Source organism: Pleurodeles waltl, chromosome 6 (genome assembly GCF_031143425.1).
Source record: "Pleurodeles waltl isolate 20211129_DDA chromosome 6, aPleWal1.hap1.20221129, whole genome shotgun sequence".
Classification (NCBI taxonomy): domain Eukaryota; kingdom Metazoa; phylum Chordata; class Amphibia; order Caudata; family Salamandridae; genus Pleurodeles; species Pleurodeles waltl.
In genome coordinates, this window is record NC_090445.1 from 125,380,292 (window position 1) to 125,401,996 (window position 21,705).

Below are 21,705 nucleotides of genomic sequence, written 5' to 3' on the forward strand. Positions count from 1 at the left end.
TTGTGCTATCTTAACTGATGTTGCTTCTTGTAGGGGCGGGGTGGACCTATCCATGTTTATGTCTAGTACTGCGTTAAAGTCCCCTCCTATTAGAACCTCCCCTACGTGTTGGCGGGTGAGGTGTCGTGATGGGCTCGTCATGAATGAAACCTGGTCTTGATTAGGGGCGTAGATGCAACTCATGACTAATGGAGTCCCATGTAGCTTCCCCTCTAGTATCACAAACCTGCCCTCCTTGTCTATGTTTGAGGTTTCAATTGTCAGGGGAACACCCGCTCTAATCCATATCATTGCGCCCCTTGCATAGGCTGAATACTCCGTGGCAAACACCTGCCCCCTCCATCTACGCCTACGTTTCTCTCCCTCACCCGGGGCCAAGTGGGTCTCCTGTAACATTGCTATCTGTACCCCCCTTCTCTTTAGGAATGATAGTATTCTATGTCTTTTGCCCGGGGTGCCCATCCCCCTGACATTCCAGGTTATGATGTTGTAATCTGCCATCTTGTTCTTGTAGTCTGATAATTGGGGGACCGGTGCGCCCAGTATTCTAATCTACCCACTCCTGTGCCTGTTCCTGTGTTGTAGTCAGATTCTATTACCCATGCTGTTGATTTAACTCGAAACTGCAAACCCCAACTCCCCCGCCCCAGGGCACCTCCGGAACTATAGGTAGCCCAAAAAACTGTGCAAGAATGCAACTTTACCAAACACATAACTGCAGTTCTCGCCAGCCGAGCAAGACAGGCGAGAGATAAGGTCAGGGGGGGGGGAGGGAGCGGCCATGTCCGGAGGGGCCACTCGTTCATTCAGGACGCCATGTCTCCAGGTGCAGACGGGCTATCCGAGTTCGTCGGCTGTTTGCGGGGTCACCTTTGGCGCCCGAGATGGGCTCCCCGAGTCCCCAGCGGAGGACACCATTGTGTCGTCTGACTCTACCTCCGAGCCACCACGGGGGGACACCTCGCCACTCACTCGGGCCCCTCCTCCAGGGCCGCCTTTCTGCCTGTTTCTCTCTGTATTTGCATCAGCGCCAGACGTGGACGACCTCTGGACCTCCTCCCCCTAGATGCATGGCGGGTCCCGCCTGCTCCGGCGTCCTCCCGCACTGGGTGTACCGTTTGGGATCCGCGCCTCTCCAGCCAGTCCCATGACTCCTCCAGGGATTGGAAGAATGTGGTCTTTCCCTCTATGATCACTCTCAGCCTTGCTGGGTATAGGAGCAAGTACTGAATCCCCTCGGTTCGTAGTGCTCTTTTGACCGCTAGGAATGAGGCTCGCCGGTTCTGGACCTCCAGATAGGCGCCACTTCCCCGTTTGCTACTTTGAACGGGCCCATCTCTCTGGCTTTCTGTAGGAGAATATCCCTGTCCTTGTAGTGCAGGAGTTTAGCGATTACTGCACGGGGGTCTGCCAGGAGCAAGAGGTCTCGACGGCACGTGGTGGGCGCGTTCCAGCGTGTAGTAGGGAGTCAGGCATCCCGGTGCAACCACCGTGCTCATCCATTTCTCCAGGAATTCGACCATGTTCGCCCCTTCGGACCCTTCAGGGAGGCCCACCACGCATACGTTGTTCCTCCTATTTCTCCCTTCCGCGTCTTCAGCACGATGTTCAAGTCTTGCTACTCTGTCGGCCAGCGAGATTACTTCCGCCGCCATGTCTTTCTGCCTCGGGGCGATGTCCGCTAACGTGGTATCCGTTTCTTTGACTCTGTCAGCCAGTTTATGATGTTCAGCTCTCAGGAGTCCCACTTCAATCGCAACCTGGTTGATGTCTGTTGCAACGTTGACTGTGTCCTCTATAGCTCCCAGTATCTTGTCTAGGGTGTCTTGGACCTTGGCGTGTGATTGGTTCAGTGAGTCCGCTTCTCCGTCCCCAGGCGGTGTCAGGGGGTCCATGGCTCTGCTCTTGTGTCGGCCTTTGGGGGGCATCGGTCCAGCCAGGGGGGCGCATCCCGGGGGGGCCCGGCAGCTGACGCGTGCTGCTGCGGGAGTCGTCACCGGGATTGACCCCTCGCTACGATCTCCGCAGCTTTGATTTCCGTTCGTGGGCGTCACAGGGCGGGCCCCAGGCACTCCGCCAGGCGCGCTCAGCCCCTAGGGCAGGGGGCTCTGCTGCAGTCAGTCGCGGTCGGTCGCTGCCTGTGGCCGTTCCGGTCCCTCCGCCTGTTCCCGCCGGTGGGAACTGCCACACCAGTCTAACTCTACAGGACATCCTTCTCTGGTTGAACCATGGATCCTTTGGCTACCTCTAGACTTCCACATCCCAATTCATCCAGCCCACAGACAGTACCTGCGATTCATTGTAGCCAGAAGCCATTTTCAATTTAGAGTCCTTCCATTTGGTCTAAAATCAGCTCCCAGGATATTCACGAAGTGCCTAGCACCTATTTCGGCTTTTCTCAGGAGAAGAAAGCATCAAGTATACCTATACTTAGATGATTGGCTGATAAAAGCAAACAACTTCTCGGCAGCATGCAGGTCAACAAAAAAAGTGCATAGCTTTACTCAACAGCTTAGGTTTAACTATAAATTGGGAGAAGTGCAAACCACAGCCCTCACGCACAATCACTTTTCTAGGGGCAAACCTGAACACTCAAACAAGCATAGCCTGCCCCACTGTAGAAAGACAGCAAAGAATACTATCTCTGGCAAAGTCAGTGCAAAGAAAAGACTCAATTTCAGTATGCCTTTACAAGTCGTTATTGGGGATGATGTCTTCATGCATCCCTCTAGTTCCATTTTGCAGACTTGGAATGTGCCTCTTCCAGGAACAACTCAGTGTGCAGTGGGTTCAGGTCTCCAGAAGTTTCAAAGATCACATCAAGATCACTCCGGCCATCACCAAAGCTCAGGCATGGTGGTCTCAGAAGCATCATCTTTCCATTGGCCTCGCATTTACTCATCGGCCAGTCCAATGGCTTATTACCACAGACGTCTCATTAGACGGTTGGGGAGCGTTTTTGCAGGACCTGCACATAAGTAGCAAATGGCCACCACCGTTTCGAACACTGCACATCAGTCTATTAGAACTAAAAGCAGTTCACCTAGCCTTGTATGCGTTCCTCCCAAAGAAGGCCGATTCAGAAGTGGTAATAAGAACAGACAATACAGGGGGGTACAAGATCCCTTCCACTCTCCAAGGAAGCTCAGGAGATATGGGACTGGGCCATACAGCATGGAATACTGCTAACAACAGCTCATCTCCCAGGCAACCAGAACAAGATAGCAGACTCTTGCAACAGACTAAAATCAGTCTGTCACAAATGGGAACTGAACCAGTCCACGGTCAACCACATATGTTCTCAGTGGGAAAAACTCAACCTCTTTGCCAGCCAGTCAAACAGCAAATGCCAATACTATGCAAGTTGGCATCAACAACGGGGATCATAGGGGAATGAGTTTTCCATAGCAAGGTGGGGAATCTTTGCCTACACTTTTACGTCCATTCCTTTGATCCCGAGGATCTTAACCAAAATGAAGAGGGAACCATGCACACTGATATTAATAGCTCCATACTGACCTCGCCAGCATTGGTTCACCCAGCTTCTTCTTTTCTCAGTGAAACCTCACATCCCACTAAAAATATCTCCACATGTGCGGACAATGAACAACGGACAAGTCTTGTATCCGAATCCTCAAGCAATGTAATTATCAGCATGGCTCCTGAGCACTATGAGGTCGCACATTTAGACATCCCGCAGGAGTGTAGATATATACTGTCAAGGGCCAGAGCAATTAGCACCAACAAAACATATTCATGTAAATGGAAGAGATTCTGTTTATGGTACCAGCAGCAACAGATTGATCCTATTTCCTCATCATCGGAACAAATATTGCCTTATTTGTTGCATCTGGCACACTCAGGTCTTGCCCACTCCTCCATAAGTGTTCACCTGGCGGCTATTTCGTCTTTTAGACTATTGGGTTCTTCACCTTCGTTATGGTCCCCCAGATTAAGTGAGTGATTGATTTCTAAAGGGCTTTTTAGAGTTTTTCCACCCTTCTCCCTCCCCCTCCTGGAGTCTCAACATTGTTCTTGCACAACTCATGAGGCAACCATTTGAGCCAGTCCATAGAGCTTCTGTGAAATTCCTTTCCTGGAAAGTAGCTCTCCTCATTGCTCTAACATCAGCTAGGCGAGTCAGTGAGATTCAAACACTGTAAATTCAAGATCCCTTTTTACAGATTAAACAGGATAAAGTAATCTTACTCACTAACCCACGTTTAATACCAAAAGTCCCCTCGGACTTCCATTTAAACGAGCCTCTAGTTTTGGTAACATTCTGTTCGATGGCATCTGTCGCTGTAGATACGCATGTTCTGCAATAGCTCGCCATCTGGTGTTGGGCCGGAGTGTTACAAGTTGTTTTTCTTCGAAGAAGTCTTTCGAGTCACGGGACCGAGTGACTCCTCCTTTTGTCTCCATTGCGCATGGGCGTCGACTCCATCTTCGATTGTTTTTTTTCCGCCATCGGGTTCGGACGTGTTCCTGTCGCTCCGAGTTTCGGAACGGAAAATTAGCTAATTTCGGAAGATTTTCGTCGGTATTGTTGCGTTCGGGATCGGCGTACTTAGATTCCACACCGCATCGAAGATCGAAGAGCTCCGGTGCCCTTCGGGGTAGTTTTTCGATCCTCCGTCGGGGCCTGGTCGGCCCGACCGCGTGCTGAAGAACGCCGATGGAACGGACCCCGTTTCGTTTCTGCCCCAAATGCCACAATAAATACCCCTACACAGACCAACACTTGGTCTGCAACCTGTGCCTGTCACCTGAGCACAGCGAAGACACCTGCGAGGCCTGTCGTGCGTTCCGGTCCCGAAAAACACTCCGAGACCGTCGAGCCAGAAGACTTCAAATGGCGTCCGCACCGACAGCCCAACGGGAGTTCGAGGAACAGGAAGAAGAAGGTACCTTCTCGATCCAAGACTCAGACTCCGAAGGATTCGACGATACACAAACCGTGAGTAAGACGTCGAAAACCACACAGAGAAACATTTACAAGGCCCAGGGGACGCCACTGCCACCAGGCCATGGCTCGACCCATAAATTCGGTGACCGACCGTCGGCACCGAAAAAGGCCAAAACAGTGCCGAGATCGTCCGACTCCGGTCGAGACACCGGCACGCAGCCTTCTCGGGACCGAGAAAGTGCTGGAGACAAGCCTCGACACCGAGATGCCGGTGTGGACACGGCTCGACGCCGAGACAGCGGCACCGAAACAGATCGACGCCGAGAGGTTTCGGCCCCGAAAAGGAAAAAAGTCACCTCGGAGCCGAAAAAACACGCAGACAAAGTTTCAACGCCGAAACAAACTGCAAGCGACCCAGCTTCAGGCTCTTATACAGAAGAGCACTCGCTAACCTCCCAAATGCAAAAGCATAGGTTTGAGGAAGAGCTACAAGCAACTGATGTGGACCATACGCAAAAGCGTATCTTCATTCAGCAGGGGACAGGAAAAATAAGCACCCTTCCCCCCATTAGGAGAAAGAGAAGGTTGGAGTTCCAGACGGAACAAGCACCACAACCAAAAGTGGTTAAAAGAATTACACCACCACCCTCTCCTCCGCCCGTGATTAACGTTTCACCAGCACAAACTCCATCTCACTCCCCAGCTCACACCACCATGAGCCAGGGTGACCAAGATCAGGACGCATGGGACCTATACGACGCCCCAGTGTCAGATAACAGCCCGGAGGCCTACCCTACAAAGCCATCTCCACCAGAAGACAGCACCGCGTACTCTCAGGTGGTGGCTAGAGCAGCACAATTTCATAACGTAAGCCTCCACTCAGAACAGGTCGAGGATGATTTCTTGTTCAACACACTCTCCTCCACCCACAGCTCCTACCAAAGCCTGCCTATGCTCCCTGGTATGCTCCGGCACGCAAAAGACATATTTAAGGAGCCGGTCAAAAGTAGGGCAATCACACCAAGGGTGGAAAAGAAGTATAAGCCGCCTCCTACGGACCCGGTTTTCATCACTACACAGCTGCCACCAGACTCTGTTGTTGTAGGAGCAGCTAGGAAAAGGGCCAACTCTCACACATCTGGAGATGCACCACCCCCAGATAAAGAAAGCCGCAAGTTCGATGCAGCTGGTAAAAGAGTCGCAGCACAAGCTGCAAACCAGTGGCGCATCGCGAACTCCCAGGCACTACTTGCGCGCTATGACAGAGCCCACTGGGACGAGATGCAACATCTCATTGAACATCTGCCCAAGGACTTCCAAAATAGGGCGAAACAAGTGGTTGAGGAGGGACAGACCATCTCCAACAACCAGATACGTTCCTCCATGGACGCTGCAGATACAGCTGCACGGACAATTAATACATCTGTAACTATCAGACGGCATGCATGGCTCCGAACGTCTGGATTTAAACCAGAGATTCAACAAGCAGTTCTCAATATGCCTTTTAATGAAAAAGAGCTGTTCGGTCCAGAAGTGGACACAGCGATTGAGAAACTCAAAAAAGATACGGACACTGCCAAAGCCATGGGCGCACTCTACTCCCCGCAGAGCAGAGGGAATTACAGCACATTCCGTAAAACGCCCTTTCGAGGGGGGTTTCGGGGTCAAAGCACACAAGCCAGCACCTCACAAGCAACACCGTCCACTTACCAGGGACAGTATAGAGGAGGTTTTCGGGGACAATATAGAGGAGGGCAATTCCCTAGAAATAGAGGGAGATTTCAAAGCCCCAAAACCCCTACTACTAAACAATGACTCACATGTCACTCACCCCCTCCACACAACACCAGTGGGGGGAAGAATAGGTCATTATTACAAAGCATGGGAGGAAATCACTACAGACACTTGGGTTCTAGCAATTATCCAACATGGTTATTGCATAGAATTTCTACAATTCCCTCCAAACATACCACCAAAAGCACAAAATTTAACAACACACCATTCCAATCTCCTGGAGATAGAAGTGCAGGCACTATTGCAAAAGAATGCAATCGAATTAGTGCCAAACACACAAATAAACACAGGAGTTTACTCACTGTACTTTCTGATACCAAAGAAGGACAAAACGCTGAGACCAATCCTAGACCTCAGAGTAGTGAACACTTTCATCAAATCAGACCACTTCCACATGGTCACACTACAAGAAGTATTGCCATTGCTAAAACTACACGACTACATGGCAACTTTAGACCTCAAGGATGCTTATTTCCATATACCAATACACCCATCTCACAGGAAATACCTAAGGTTTGTATTCAAAGGAATACATTACCAATTCAAGGTACTGCCTTTCGGATTAACAACCGCACCAAGAGTCTTTACCAAATGTCTAGCGGTAGTCGCTGCACACATAAGAAGGCAGCAAATACATGTGTTCCCATATTTGGACGACTGGCTAATCAAGGCCCATTCGTTCATACAGTGCTCAAATCACACAAATCAGATCATACAAACCCTCTTCAAACTCGGGTTCACCGTCAATTTCACAAAATCCAAAATTCTGCCACGCAAGGTACAACAATACCTGGGAGCCATAATAGACACATCAAAGGGAGTAGCCACTCCAAGTCCACAAAGAATTCAAAATTTCAACACCATCATACAACGCATGTATCCAACACAAAAGATACAGGCAAAGATGGTATTACAACTCCTAGGCATGATGTCATCATGCATAGCCATTGTCCCAAACGCAAGACTGCACATGAGGCCCTTACAGCAATGCCTAGCATCACAGTGGTCTCAAGCACAGGGTCACCTTCTAGATCTGGTGTTAATAGACCGCCAAACTTAACTCTCGCTTCTGTGGTGGAACAACATAAATTTAAACAAGGGGCGGCCTTTCCAAGACCCAGTGCCACAATACGTAATAACAGATGCTTCCATGACAGGGTGGGGAGCACACCTCGATCAACACAGCATACAAGGACAATGGAACGTACATCAAACAAAACTGCATATCAATCACCTAGAACTTCTAGCAGTTTTTCAAGCACTAAAAGCTTTCCAACCAATAATAGTTCACAAATACATTCTCGTCAAAACAGACAACATGACAACAATGTATTATCTAAACAAGCAGGGAGGGACGCACTCCACGCAGTTAAGCCTGCTAGCACAAAAAATTTGGCATTGGGCAATTCACAACCAAATTCGCCTAATTGCACAGTTTATACCAGGGATACAAAATCAACTCGCAGACAATCTCTCTCGAGATCACCAACAGGTCCACGAATGGGAAATTCACCCCCAAATTCTGAACACTTATTTCAAACTCTGGGGAACACCTCAGATAGACTTGTTTGCGACAAGGGAGAACGCAAAATGCCAAAACTTCGCATCCAGGTACCCACACAAACAATCCCAAGGCAATGCCCTATGGATGAACTGGTCAGGGATATTTGCTTACGCTTTTCCTCCTCTCCCTCTCCTTCCTTACCTGGTAAACAAACTCAGTCAAAGCAAACTCAAACTCATATTGATAGCACCAACTTGGGCAAGGCAACCCTGGTACACAACGCTGCTAGACCTATCAGTGGTACCCTGCATCAAATTGCCCAACAGGCCAGATCTGTTGACACAGCACAACCAAAAGATCAGACACCCAGATCCAGCATCGCTGAATCTAGCAATCTGGCTCCTGAAATCCTAGAATTCGGGCACTTACAACTTACCCAAGAATGTATGGAAGTCATAAAACAAGCAAGAAGGCCATCCACCAGGCACTGCTATGCAAGTAAATGGAAGAGGTTTGTTTGCTACTGCCATATTAATCAAATACAACCATTACACACAACTCCAGAACATGTAGTGGGTTACTTGCTTCACTTACAAAAATCTAACCTAGCTTTCTCTTCCATTAAGATTCACCTTGCAGCAATATCTGCATACCTGCAGACTACCTATTCAACTTCCCTATATAAAATACCAGTCATTAAAGCATTCATGGAGGGCCTTAGGAGAATTATACCACCAAGAACACCACCTGTTCCTTCATGGAACCTAAATGTTGTCCTAACTAGACTTATGGGTCCACCTTTTGAACCCATGCACTCCTGCGACATACAGTTCCTAACCTGGAAGGTGGCATTTCTCATCGCCATTACTTCCCTGAGAAGAGTAAGCGAGATTCAGGCGTTTACTATACAGGAACCTTTTATACAACTACACAAAAATAAAGTCGTCCTAAGGACCAATCCTAAATTTTTGCCAAAGGTTATTTCACCGTTCCATCTAAATCAAACAGTGGAACTTCCAGTGTTCTTTCCACAGCCAGATACCGTAGCTGAAAGGGCACTACATACATTAGATGTCAAAAGAGCATTAATGTATTACATTGACAGAACAAAAAACATCAGAAAGACTAAACAACTCTTTATTGCATTTCAAAAACCTCACGCAGGAAACCCAATTTCAAAACAAGGTATAGCCAGATGGATAGTTAAATGCATCCAAATCTGCTACCTTAAAGCTAAACGACAGCTGCCCATTACACCAAGGGCACACTCAACCAGAAAGAAAGGTGCTACCATGGCCTTTCTAGGAAACATCCCAATGCAAGAAATATGTAAGGCAGCCACATGGTCTACGCCTCACACATTCACCAAGCACTACTGTGTAGACGTGTTATCCGCACAACAAGCCACAGTAGGTCAAGCCGTATTAAGGACATTATTTCAGACTACTTCCACTCCTACAGGCTGATCCACCGCTTTTGGGGAAATAACTGCTTACTAGTCTATGCAGAACATGCGTATCTACAGCGACAGATGCCATCGAACTGAAAATGTCACTTACCCAGTGTACATCTGTTCGTGGCATCAGTCGCAGTAGATTCGCATGTGCCCACCCGCCTCCCCGGGAGCCTGTAGCAGTTTGGAAGTTACCTTCAATTATTTCTATATGTATCATCTCAACCTTAAATAGGTGCATACTTAGTCACTCCATTGCATGGGCACTATTACTACAATTCAACTCCTACCTCACCCTCTGCGGGGAAAAACAATCGAAGATGGAGTCGACGCCCATGCGCAATGGAGACAAAAGGAGGAGTCACTCGGTCCCGTGACTCGAAAGACTTCTTCGAAGAAAAACAACTTGTAACACTCCGGCCCAACACCAGATGGCGAGCTATTGCAGAACATGCGAATCTACTGCGACTGATGCCACGAACAGATGTACACTGGGTAAGTGACATTTTCATTCCGAATCCTACAACTGCAGCGGAAAAGGCTCTACATTCATTAGATATTAAAAGATGCATATAATTCTATTTGGACAGGACCAAAGCCTTTTGTAAAACCAGGCAACTATTCATGACTTATACTGCAGCCAGACAGGGTCAACGCCTCTCCAAAAAGAGCATCACAAGAGGGATTTCTTCAGCAATCCGGTTTTGCCATCAAGCAGCGGGCAAGCCACTGCAAGCCTCTGTTCGTGCTCACTCAAGACGTGCAGTATCATCATCCGCAGCACTGTTTGCAGGTGTGCCGTTCCATGACATTTGTAGGGCAGCAACATGGAAAAGCGGACACAGATTTATCAGACATTACTGCGTGGATGCATTGTCTCAAGGAGTAGTAGTGGTGGGCCAGGCGATCCTGAGAAATCTTTTCCAGTGAAGGTGAGCTATATCGGTCATCCCACCATCCTAGATTCAGATCTGCACATTGTCTACTTAAAAAAAAAAAAGAAAAAAAAGTGCAGTGTAAATTCTCATAACAAATCTAATATCTCATGTTTAGAACTTTAAGATATACATATATTTATTTAGATGTGATGAGGTATGTGGAGCAGGGATACGTGTTCTACAGTGTGCATCAATACTGCTTACTACACTGATTCAAGCATGTGAATCTATGAAAGTTCCAATAGTGGAGTAAGAAAATTAGTCACTTACCTCTGATTATAGTTCTCCAGTATTGGAATCTTTCATAGATTTATTTACATGTGACCCGGCCATCTCCCCGGGGAAGCTCAGCTTTGCCTTGCTTATTACGGTTATATCCTCTATGCACTTGTGCTTAGAAAATCTGAGGAACTGGAGCTTTTCTCAGGAAGGTTCTAAAGGGTTGTGTCTCCTGATTGGTGGACTCTTAAGTTTGGTCCCTTTTCTTAAAACGACTGATAGAATTCTAAACTGAGAGGCCTAAGGGCCTTTAGGTTTAACCTATGTTGGTACTACTTCATTAAAGGTACTGAGGACTCCCTTCTTGACGACGGCGAATGATTCAATCATGTGAATCTATGAAAGATTCCAATACTGGAAAAATATAGTTATGGGTAAGTAACTAATTTTCTTCTTATGGGTCTTTTTGTCCGTCAAAATCCTCATAACGTACATATGCCTCTTGGCATTTTTTTTTTTTGCTTTGTTCTTTTTTTTTTGTGTTTTTGTTTTTTTTAATCCTAAACTTCCCTGACTTTATCTGAGTTCTCAGAATCACACTGATTTTTTGACATAACAATGTTTAATTAAGTGTTGGTCACGGAAGGAATGAAGATTAAGAAACCTATTCAAACAATCCAACACCAACATTTTTTTTTGTTCTTTTTTTAACGTTGTCATTCGTCTACAAGACCTTTGTTCCTTTTACACCCCAAGACGTTTGGTGACAGATGTGGCGTTTTACCCCCACGCCCCAAAACCCAACTACTGCAAGACTGCCACCTGTGCATTTCTAGAAAAAGTACAATCTATCAGAATAACAGTTTGCTTCTATTTGCATCCCTGCGTTCAAATTTGGTTATCATTTCAGCTGCAAAGAAATACCAAGCTACCTCTCCATCCTCTACGGTACCTCATGCTAGAGAGCAAAAGAATGGATGCAGTTTTCAGAAAGTTTTGTGGCAATTCTGCAGCTGTGACCAACAGAATGAGTGGCACTGCTTTGTTATGGAAATATGATCTATCTCTCTTAGTTACTCTTCAGTGATTTGAAGAGATGGTTCCATATGAAGACAGGAGTTCAAAGAGGTTCTGCTTTTTTGAGGGGGGGGGGGGGGAGTGTCTCCATATAATGGGCCACAAGGATCCGGGCCGGACTGGAAGTACCCCAGGGTTACTTCTCAGCGTGCCGGTGTAGAGGTCAAACCTCTACGTCACGCCTACACTACGGAGCAGGAGGCGGGCCGCACCAAACAGGAAGACGCCGGGAGGTTGAAGAAGGCAATGGGCAGGAGAACTGGTTCATAGAGGAAGAGGTCCGAGACGCGATACTAGAGACAATCGGATGTACGAAGGAGGAGGAGGAAGATGAGGAGGACGGAGACGCGATGGAGGAGAATGAAGATAGCGGACGAAAGACGACGACAACGGAGGAAATTGAGGCCGGATGGCAGGGAACACCAAATTGGACCTCTCATCCAGAAGACTGAGGGAGAGTGCACGCGAAGAAGCCGGCCACGTTCCAGGAGGAACATGGCCTTGCCAGGTACAGGGCACGAACTGGGGAAGGGGAGGGAAGAACCAAAAAAAAAAAAAAGGCACAAAAGAGGGGAGCACTATTGTTTTTCTTTGTATTTACTAAAAGACTTGGAAAAAGAAAACACTGGAAAGACAAAACTAAGAAAAGGCACTGGGTGCAAGGAAATACTGTACTAATTTAAGAGAAAGATAGGATTACACAAAAAGAAGGTATTTGTAAAGGTCGGAGAGATAGAGAGCTAGGGCGTCAGACAAAGGAAATAGTGGAGAGTCATGTAGAAACTAACAAAATCGCGGAAGAAAAGGGCACAGGAAAAACAAGAAAGCAGACAGAAAAGGGAAAGACAAGCCAGACTGGAAAGAGCAAAACCTACCATAGAGACAAACGTACCTTTTAAACCAGGCTTCTTGTTTTTCTCTCCCTCTCCTGGTGGACGTTCTTCTGGATCCCTGAGGCGCCAACCTGCAAGAAAAGAAAATAAGGAACCAGAAAAAACAAAAGGAAGGATACAGTCTACAGACAATTAGAAATAGAAAAATAATACAAAGAAATACATTTATTGGAAAAGACAAATAGAGTGAAATCCTTACATAGCTCATCCTAGCTCCTGCTTACCGGTTTAAAACTAGACACCCAACACAATTTTAAACCCAACCTTTCTCTGGTTCCCATGTGGTTGACTAAATGCACAACTTTAAGGCAAAGATGGTGACCCTTAAGGAGAAGGTGTGGATGAAGAAACAGTACAGGACACACAAGTACAACCCCTGACCAGCCGTGCACACAGCAGAGGGTTTAAGTCGCTCTGTGGTCTTAGCAGTACTAAAGGCACCAACAACATTAGAAGCAACTTGACCAGTCTTGTACATCCGCAAAAGGGGAGGAGGGCACCAAACATCAGCTGCTGCAGGTAAACATGCCAGTTAGTGACCCCTCCTCCCGTTTAATTTGCCCCTCAAGTACAAGAATATCAGCAGTCATCTGGAAGAGAGGGTGTGGCATTGTGGCCAGAACTGTGACTTTGAAACTGAGCAACCAGATTTGAATCTGTGCGTTGCCTCAGCATCCAGTGATTCTGGACAAATCACTTAATCTGTAACCTGCAGGAATGTAACTAGGGCTCACATAATGTGCTTCAATACCACTGGGTCAAGTTTGTGCAACATAAAACTGCAGAAAAAAATGACACAAGTTTAACAAGGCTGATGGGTGCGGAATATTGTTCAAAATGGCTACTCTGAGGTTGCATTAATCTCCTACAGGCTTTCCTCCAAAAAACACATCTCAGTACCATTGAGATTTACGTCACCTTGAGGTAAGCGCTTTTCTCTCCAAGAAATTTGTAAGATCGGTTCTTATTGTAGAAAGGAATTTATTCCCAATAGTTAATAGTTTGAAAGATGAGTCCTATGCGAGAACGCGTCCCATTTTCGAAGTACAGCAAACCACTGTAAAATGAAACTTCCACTTGTTGGCTGTTCATTAAATGCACTCAAACGCTAAGGAGTTTGAATATGTGCCACCGTCCTCTAAGAGGCTATTTTTCATATCCCTGTGGTCAAACATCACAGAACCCTTACATTGGTGGTGGGCAAGTGTGCTCTGTCATTGTGGACTCCTTCATTTCAGAGCCAAAGTGGGCTCCACTAACTTTTTCAAAGTGCTAGACTGTAGTTTTTGCACATCTCAAAGATGAAGATCTTTGAGTATCATTTTGGATTGGCTTGTAAAAGCATCAACTTTCCTGTAGCCTGATCGTTTCAGTGTAGCAATTCCGTTAGTCAGTGCCTAAGTCTGAGTGAAGTATAACAAGTTAATTGCAGGCCTGTTCCATTCATCACCTGGAAGCAATTCTTGACACCCAGGCAGCAAGAATGTATCCTTTGAAGGGGAGTCAGAATTTTCTCTCAAAGAGAAGGAAAGCAAAGATTAAATATGTGAAAATTTCGTCATTACTCTGGTCAGTAGCATTTATCATATTTCTGGTACCAAGTGTCAGACTGCAGGTGCGACCATTGCAGCAATGCCTGAAAGATCAGTGGTGCCAGCTTTTACGTAGAGACAACTCAATGATTCTTTATGTCAACAATCAAGAAGGGACAGGCTCTAGAACATAATTGTCAATGTAGTCCATCTACCTAGTGTCCAAAATGCAGAAGCGGGTGCTCTCTCTGGAGGGCATTTAAGAGAATCATGAATGAGTTCTAAACAATGTGTGTAATGTCTTTTACTAATGTGATTTTTGCCAAAAACTTCACAAATGTTGGAAAACCCCAAATTATGTACTTCAGTGTTACTAGCCAGGCACACTAGGGAATGCCCTTTTGATAATCCGGTTTAACACATTGGTGCATGATTTTCTTGTGATACCCGATTCCATCAATTCTTATCAAGTTGAGAGAGTTCGGATGATCCTGATCCCACAAGAGTAGCCACATCAATGGTGATTCACTGACCTGCACCTGTTGGAACAACCACACAAAGGTCTGCTGTGCAGACCGTATTTCCTGTTGAAGTTCAGAGTCAGATGCTACCCTCCAAATATTCATTGTTAATCTTGGCAACTTGGCTCCCGAACTCTTCAATATAGCCATCTGTCAGAACATCCCATTCTTTTAAATAAGACGTTCTGAATCTGCTGTATCTAGAAAATAGTATTGATCCAAGGAGGCGCCAATAAGACACAGTACTGTGTGGTACTACCATATCATCTTTGGTCGGCGAAATCTGCACTGCAGTGTTCTCCGATAGATATATCTTCCTAATGGTTACTTTTTACAGAAAGTTCTTCACAAATGTTTCCTCCATTAATGAGCCCTTCTCCTCCACGAGAGAGTAATGTGGAACTTCCAAAAACTGTGTCTTCCTCTAGTCTCTTCAAATCTGTTCATAAGGCTGCTTTGCAACCTAGGAATAAGTCGCATCAGTCCACTAAAGACAAATCCGCTCTATGGATCCAATATTTTGTCTAACCTTGTTATCATTCAATAAAATAAAATAAAAAAACTAACATTTTAGATGTGAATAAAGGCCTATTTGCGAATCCTAAAGAATTAAAACGCTACCAAGCTGGCTTGCCTAGATTTCCATTGATTGCTGCAAGGTTATTGAATAGCCACCGTTTTGTCCTTAAAGTTTGGATAAAATCTGTCTGCATTAAACAGTCGGTTTGATAAAGTGTGGGTCCTATTGGTTGAAGTCTCCAGGTTGCTCCCCACTTTGTGTTTTTTCCTGTCCTGATGAAGACCTGCTTTGAGGCTTAGATTGGCCCCACACCCACACTTGACGGGTTGAAACGTCGATATCCTTGACAGCCTTGGTTATTATTGGGTTCCACCAAGAGTCCAATGTGAATTATGGTGATGAAATGTATAAACAGGCTATTGCACATAAAGAATATATATATAATACGTTACTTTTCTACGTCTATCCGCTTTGTGCACAAGTACTTTTTTTCTGGAGCACTCCTCTCCCCCTTAGTTTTTTTATTTTTGTTTTTCATTCTTGGAGCAACTGTAGATGTATGTAATTAATGTATCTGTTTCTGTTTTTCAAAATATAAAAGGTTATGTATATTACCGTTTTTCTGTGTGTGATGTCCAGTTGTATAGAAGCATTATAAATTCTCCCCCAATATTGTGAAAGATCACTTACCCCTATTCTTGAGTCATGCGGTCAGGGTTTTTTATTTTTTTTTATTGATAATGAGATTAGACAAAATACTAGATCCGTTGAGCAGATTTGTCTTTAGTGGACCACTGTTGTTACTCATCACAAATTACCCAGGTCCTGTGGATTATTTTTGCTTGACCCAGCTGTTGGGTAGTTGCAACCTAGGAAGGCAGTCTTTCTAGTTGCCATGTCTTCTTCACCCCTTAGGTTTAGTGAAATTCGCATTTTATGCTGTATGGGATCTTATCTGTTTTTTCCCCATAACGATAAAATTGTGATGAGAACTCATCCTAGTTTTTTTTTCCTTAATGTAGCTTCAGATTTCCTGTCAACCTGTTTCCCCCTCCAACTTTTTTCCAGAAGCCCTCCTGTCCAGCATAGAGAACTTTACATTCCCTGGACGTTGAGTGTTATAAATGTTTACCACAGCCATTAAAAAATAGTTCATCTTGGTTCATTTATAGCCCTATGTACAAGTTCCGGCACTTCCAAACATTTGTTTCTAGGGGATTCTTTCCTGTAATTTATTCTATTCTAGTAAAGCTAATCAAACCTTGTAAGGTAGCACTAGAGCCCATTCCACAAGATATAAAGCAGCTACTGCTGCATTATCAAGAAACATATAATTTGCTGATTTATGTAAGATGGGCACCTGGCAGTTCATAAAACCTTTACCCAAGATGTCTTGAGTTGTATTCTAGAACAAGCAGAATGTTTTAGGTAGAATAATTCAGTTTTTTACTTATTTTTATTTTATTCCGATTTGTGTAGAGATGGACTTGCTACTCCATTCAAGGAGAAGGAATAGTTATTTGCCTGTAATCTTAGTTCTCCAGAATCTTCATTATAGCCATAAGTAACCCTCTCACCTTTATAGAGAAGAGAAGAAAAAAAAAAGAAATTAACTACATTCTACCATGACACTTTATTTCCCTGCCTCCCAGTCCCTAGTGACAGTGCCTGCCCAAATCCTCAAACTGCCCACCCCACCCCACCCAAGACAGCTAAATTGTCACTGACAGAGCTTTAGGGGATAATACTAGTGGAATGCTAGTCACTGTGACTATATTTTGCCAGTTTTTACACTATAGCTGATAGGGCTACATTGCCATTCGTCCTTCCTTTAAAGAAGGTGTGTATTATGGTTTATGGTGTTGCTACACAAACAATTGTGATTTTATCAGCCTTTTTGAATTGGCCTTTGGGGGGGGGGAGGGCTAGAGTTGCCCAGACCAGCAAATAAAAATATATATTGGCATTTGCTGTAAAGTCTGCCATTTTGTATTGTACCTTGACATGATCACTGCTCTTTATGGTCTTGTTCTTCTTTTTTTTTTTTTTTTTTTTTTTTTTTTTTTTTTACAATTGCTGCTGTTTTATAGTGATCTTTACCAAGGTGTGGGAAAGCTGGTCTATTTGTATGCTGAGTGTTGTATTAAAGCTGTGCATAATATCCTACCATATCATACCATTCTTTTTGTTTGAGGATAATAGAAGACCGTGTGTAACCTGCTGCATTGTCTAATCAGTTTTCGGACAGTCATTACAAGTTTACTAATCTAGTCCCATTTTGTTCTAGGCACTGGATGTGAATAACAGAACTGAGGATTCCATGTACAACAGCACAAGCGGCGATCTGCTTAACATGAACTTCAGCTTAGCCCCAAGCACACCAATCCACCAGAATGTGAGCTTGCATCAGGCGTTGTTGCCTAGCTGCACCCAGGACCTTTCCTCACTTTTCAGTCCAGTGGTTGAAGGAACACCCTCGGCCTCTAATTCGGCTTTGCTCCAATTGGCTCCTGATAATTCCACCCAGCTGAATTCAACCTTTGGCTCCACCAACTTCACTGGCACCTTCTTCGAGCCTCAGCTGAACAGTACTACCAATGAGACCTCCGGTCCCCAACTGCCAGATCCTTTAGGGGGGCTACTTGATGAAGCTATGCTTGCAGAGATCAGCATGATGGACCTTGCCATCGAAGAGGGCTTTAATCCTTTACAGGCATCCCAGCTGCAACAGGAATTTGATTCAGACTCTGGGCTTTCCCTGGACTCCAGTCACAGTCCTCCTTCTCCTAGTAGCTCTGAATCTTCCTCCTCAACAGCCTCCTCTTCATCCTCTTCCTCTACTTCATTCTCTGAAGAAGGAGCAGTTGGGTATAGCTCCGACTCTGAAATTGTTGACTTCGAGGGATCCGAGGGGGCTGTTGGATACCAACCAGAGTACAGCAAGTTTTGCCGTATGAGCTACATAGATCCTTCGCAGTTCCAGTACTTGCCATATTTAGAGCAGGTTGGCCACAATCACACCTATAACATGGCACCTGAAGTTGTAGACAGTGATGAATCCCAGATGTCACCTGTGATGCGTTTGAGCAGTACCGAGAAGCAGGAAGACTTCCTTGACAAGCAGATGGGCCGGGATGAACAGAGAGCTAGGGCCATGAAGATACCCTTCACCAATGAGAAGATAATTAATCTGCCAGTGGAGGAGTTTAACGAGATGCTGTCAAAATACCAGCTGAGTGAGGCACAGCTTAGCTTAATTCGTGATATTCGAAGGAGAGGCAAAAACAAGATGGCTGCTCAGAATTGCCGTAAAAGGAAGCTGGATACAATATTGAATCTTGAGCATGATGTGGACGATTTGCGAAGAGATAAGTCTAAATTGCTTCGAGAAAAGGTAGAGTTCCTCCGATCTATTCGGCAAATGAAGCAGAAGGTACAGAGTCTTTACCAAGAAGTGTTTGATCACCTGCGCAATGAAAATGGCCAGCCTTACTCTCCTCATCACTATGCTCTGCAATATGCCAGTGATGGAAGTGTGGTGCTGATGCCGCGCACTGTGGCAGACCAGCAAGCCAGGCGACAGGAGAGAAAACAGAAGGACAGGAGAAAGTGATGGATTGATGGGGGATCTATAATTTGTTACTATGGAGATGGGCTGCCCATTAGAGGAATCTTTAATCCTCCTTATCCCTTATCTTCTCAGGCATGACTGCTGACGGTCAGTGTACAGGGAAATGACCACAAGTGAAGGCCGCACGCCATTCTTCTGGCCTTACCAAATGGCTTTCCCTCATTGAGGTGGATGTGGGAAATGGACCAAGCTCCGATGCCTCCTTAATCATAGCATCTTGTCCTTGCAGTGGGCAAATGGTTCGTGTCGGAAGCCTGTTGATAGGCTAATGAAAAACAGCTGTGCTGTTGGAAACAGACTGGTAAACCATGCTCATTGGAAAAATTCGAACATGTGAAGGGAAAGGTTGAGAAATTGCTGTTTTTTTTTTTTATTTTTTTTTTTTACTTATTTGCGTGAAATAGCTAATCCAAGAGGGAAAGCTGGTGATGAAAGATGAGTAGTAGTTTTCCAACGTAGGCTCAGGTAGCCCTCGCTTAGGTAAATAGAGCACAGCAAGATCCCCGATTTTAAATGTGCACTAAGGTTTGAACTGCTGCATGGAGAGATACTGGTGCAACCTGGGCCGATAGCGATAAGGCTATTGTTAGACTTTAAGCATCATTGAGGGACTGAACACAATAGCTACGGGTTTTTGGGGGTACTGGTGAAACTGGGCTGCTCAAGGTTTGTAGGTAAACTGCCTATGATATATCTGTATACCTCTGTGAAACCTAGTTGCCCCATCCTCCCAGTTGATAGTCTGACATCATGACATATTATGATGCCATTTGTATGTCTGCACTCTATTCATCCCCTCCCTAAAAGGCTGAGGAACCTCGTAGTGGTGCTCAAACACAGAATGCAGCTCCCAGTACTGCTGCCAAAGACTTTGCAGTTCCTACTCTGTGGGCCAAAGATCTGGAGTCTGCATGCTTTGTGCTCCTCGCTACAAGCTGCAGTTCCTGTTTCCTCTTAATCCTCACATCCCTCATTATCATATCGCCAGTGTTTTTGGAATCTGACAGCTAAGCTAGAATCCAGGGCGCTCTGTTCCTTCGCTTCACTCTTTTCAACATTCACTACACACGTTGTCACTTTAAAGTTTGAACATTTGCAGATTAATTTCTGCAGCTCATAACATCTGACCCTGTGAAATTTGTTTTGGACTATTCTGGCTTCAAAGTGCTAGAACGTTTCAGTGGAATTTCCTCCACCATATAAAACTGCTGCCTCTGGAGTGGAGAGGCGCTTTGTCTTTTTTTTATGAGCAAGTCTGGTGAACCACAGCACTTGGTTGAGGTTTTCCAGGAATGTTAATTCTAGCCCAGTTTCTTGCTCAGTTGCTGGTTATTTCTATTTTGTTTGCTGTACCTTTTTTGACCAAGCAGTTTCTAGGTGCATTATTTGGTCCAGTGTTTGGTGTCAATATCCCTGCAGATGACCAGGTGCAAAGCAGGGCAGAGTCACTTTGAAACACTGCTTCTGATTTTCTGATGGTCACCTGGAAATTGGGGATAGCTTTAAAACTTGTTCCCAGAGCTTTTTTTATCCTGCACTCTTGAATTTCCTCATTTTTTTAAAAAAAAAGTGAGATACAGTCGGAAAAATCCAGCTGTACCTATGAAGAAACTTGATTGAAAAGAACTGATGCAACCCTAGATGCCATGCATGATCTGTTGATGCGTGGTCCGAAAGCACAAATCCCATTTGCTTCAATCTTTGCGATCACATGACACCAGAAGCATTGAGTTTAGGGCAGCAAGTGTTCAGTGTGGGGAAGTGTAGTACCACTTTTCCTCAGCTCCTAACTAAATCGTGTTAGAACATAATACTACTGAGGTGTGTGTGTCTTTATTTTTTTTTTTTTTTTTTTTTTTTTTTTTTTTTTGACAGAATAATTTCTAGTGACTTTACAGACGAATAATCCTCTAAAACATGAAAAGGGCGCAAAATGTGTACTTTTTGTTTTGTCTGAAGAAAGTAAAGCAAAATAAAATCACTGCTGGAAAACTGTCTCCGTCTCATTACAAGCAGTTATTTCAGTTTGATGCCTTGGTGTGCCTCCTGAGACCATACAACGCTGCGTCAACTGTTCAGAGTACCACCATTTTAGCCAACACTAATTGCAGTGTGTTTCTAACATACTGTATGTTTGTTTCTTTTTAAATCACTGTTGCGGTTGTGATTGGTTGATAGCTGTAGGCTGTGCATTGTGTGAGTTGTGTGCAGATCTGTTACTAGCATCATGCGTCATTTACCAGTAGCCTCCTCAGTATTGTGTATGGATGCAAAAGTAAAGGTCTGCTGGTACTGCTGCTGGGAGGATAAGTGCATGTGTCTTGTGGCAGTTTCACATTGGCTGGTCAGCAACGAAGCAGACTAGCCATTTGAAGTAGGCAGAGCTTGATGTTTGTGCATTTACTTGGCTATGTAGTTTGAGGCCATGCTTGTATGTTGTGTCATGAGTGTCAGTGTTGAGCAAAACACAAGATTACTGATAGAGACTTCTAGCCACAGATTCCTTACCTTTAGAATTCACAGGAATCAGCTTGGAATACTGAACTTTTGCTAAGCAATCCCCTTGCTTGTGCCATCTGGTGGCGTCATTCAGACCCGCGTGGCAGCAGCGTTAGAGCCTTTTTTGATGTCACAGTCGTTTATAAAGGCACCACCCAGATGTGCGTACGTCAATTCTTTACCTTCTGCACCGGTTAAGCTCAGATGTGGAACAG

General features: G+C 45.2%; 1 protein-coding gene across 4 annotated transcripts in view; it reads left to right on the forward strand.

The window, feature by feature from the left end:
- NFE2L1 (NFE2 like bZIP transcription factor 1) overlaps positions 1-20,986 on the forward strand; it is a 92,506-nt gene extending 71,520 nt beyond the window's left edge. For all 4 annotated transcript variants that reach the window (XM_069237528.1, XM_069237527.1, XM_069237530.1 and 1 more), the window contains one exon: positions 17,648-20,986. In XM_069237528.1, the coding sequence (XP_069093629.1) occupies positions 17,648-18,973 (1,326 nt within the window). In that variant the 3' untranslated portion in view covers positions 18,974-20,986. The remainder of the gene's footprint in view (positions 1-17,647) is intronic.
- Positions 20,987-21,705: the final 719 nt, after the last annotated feature.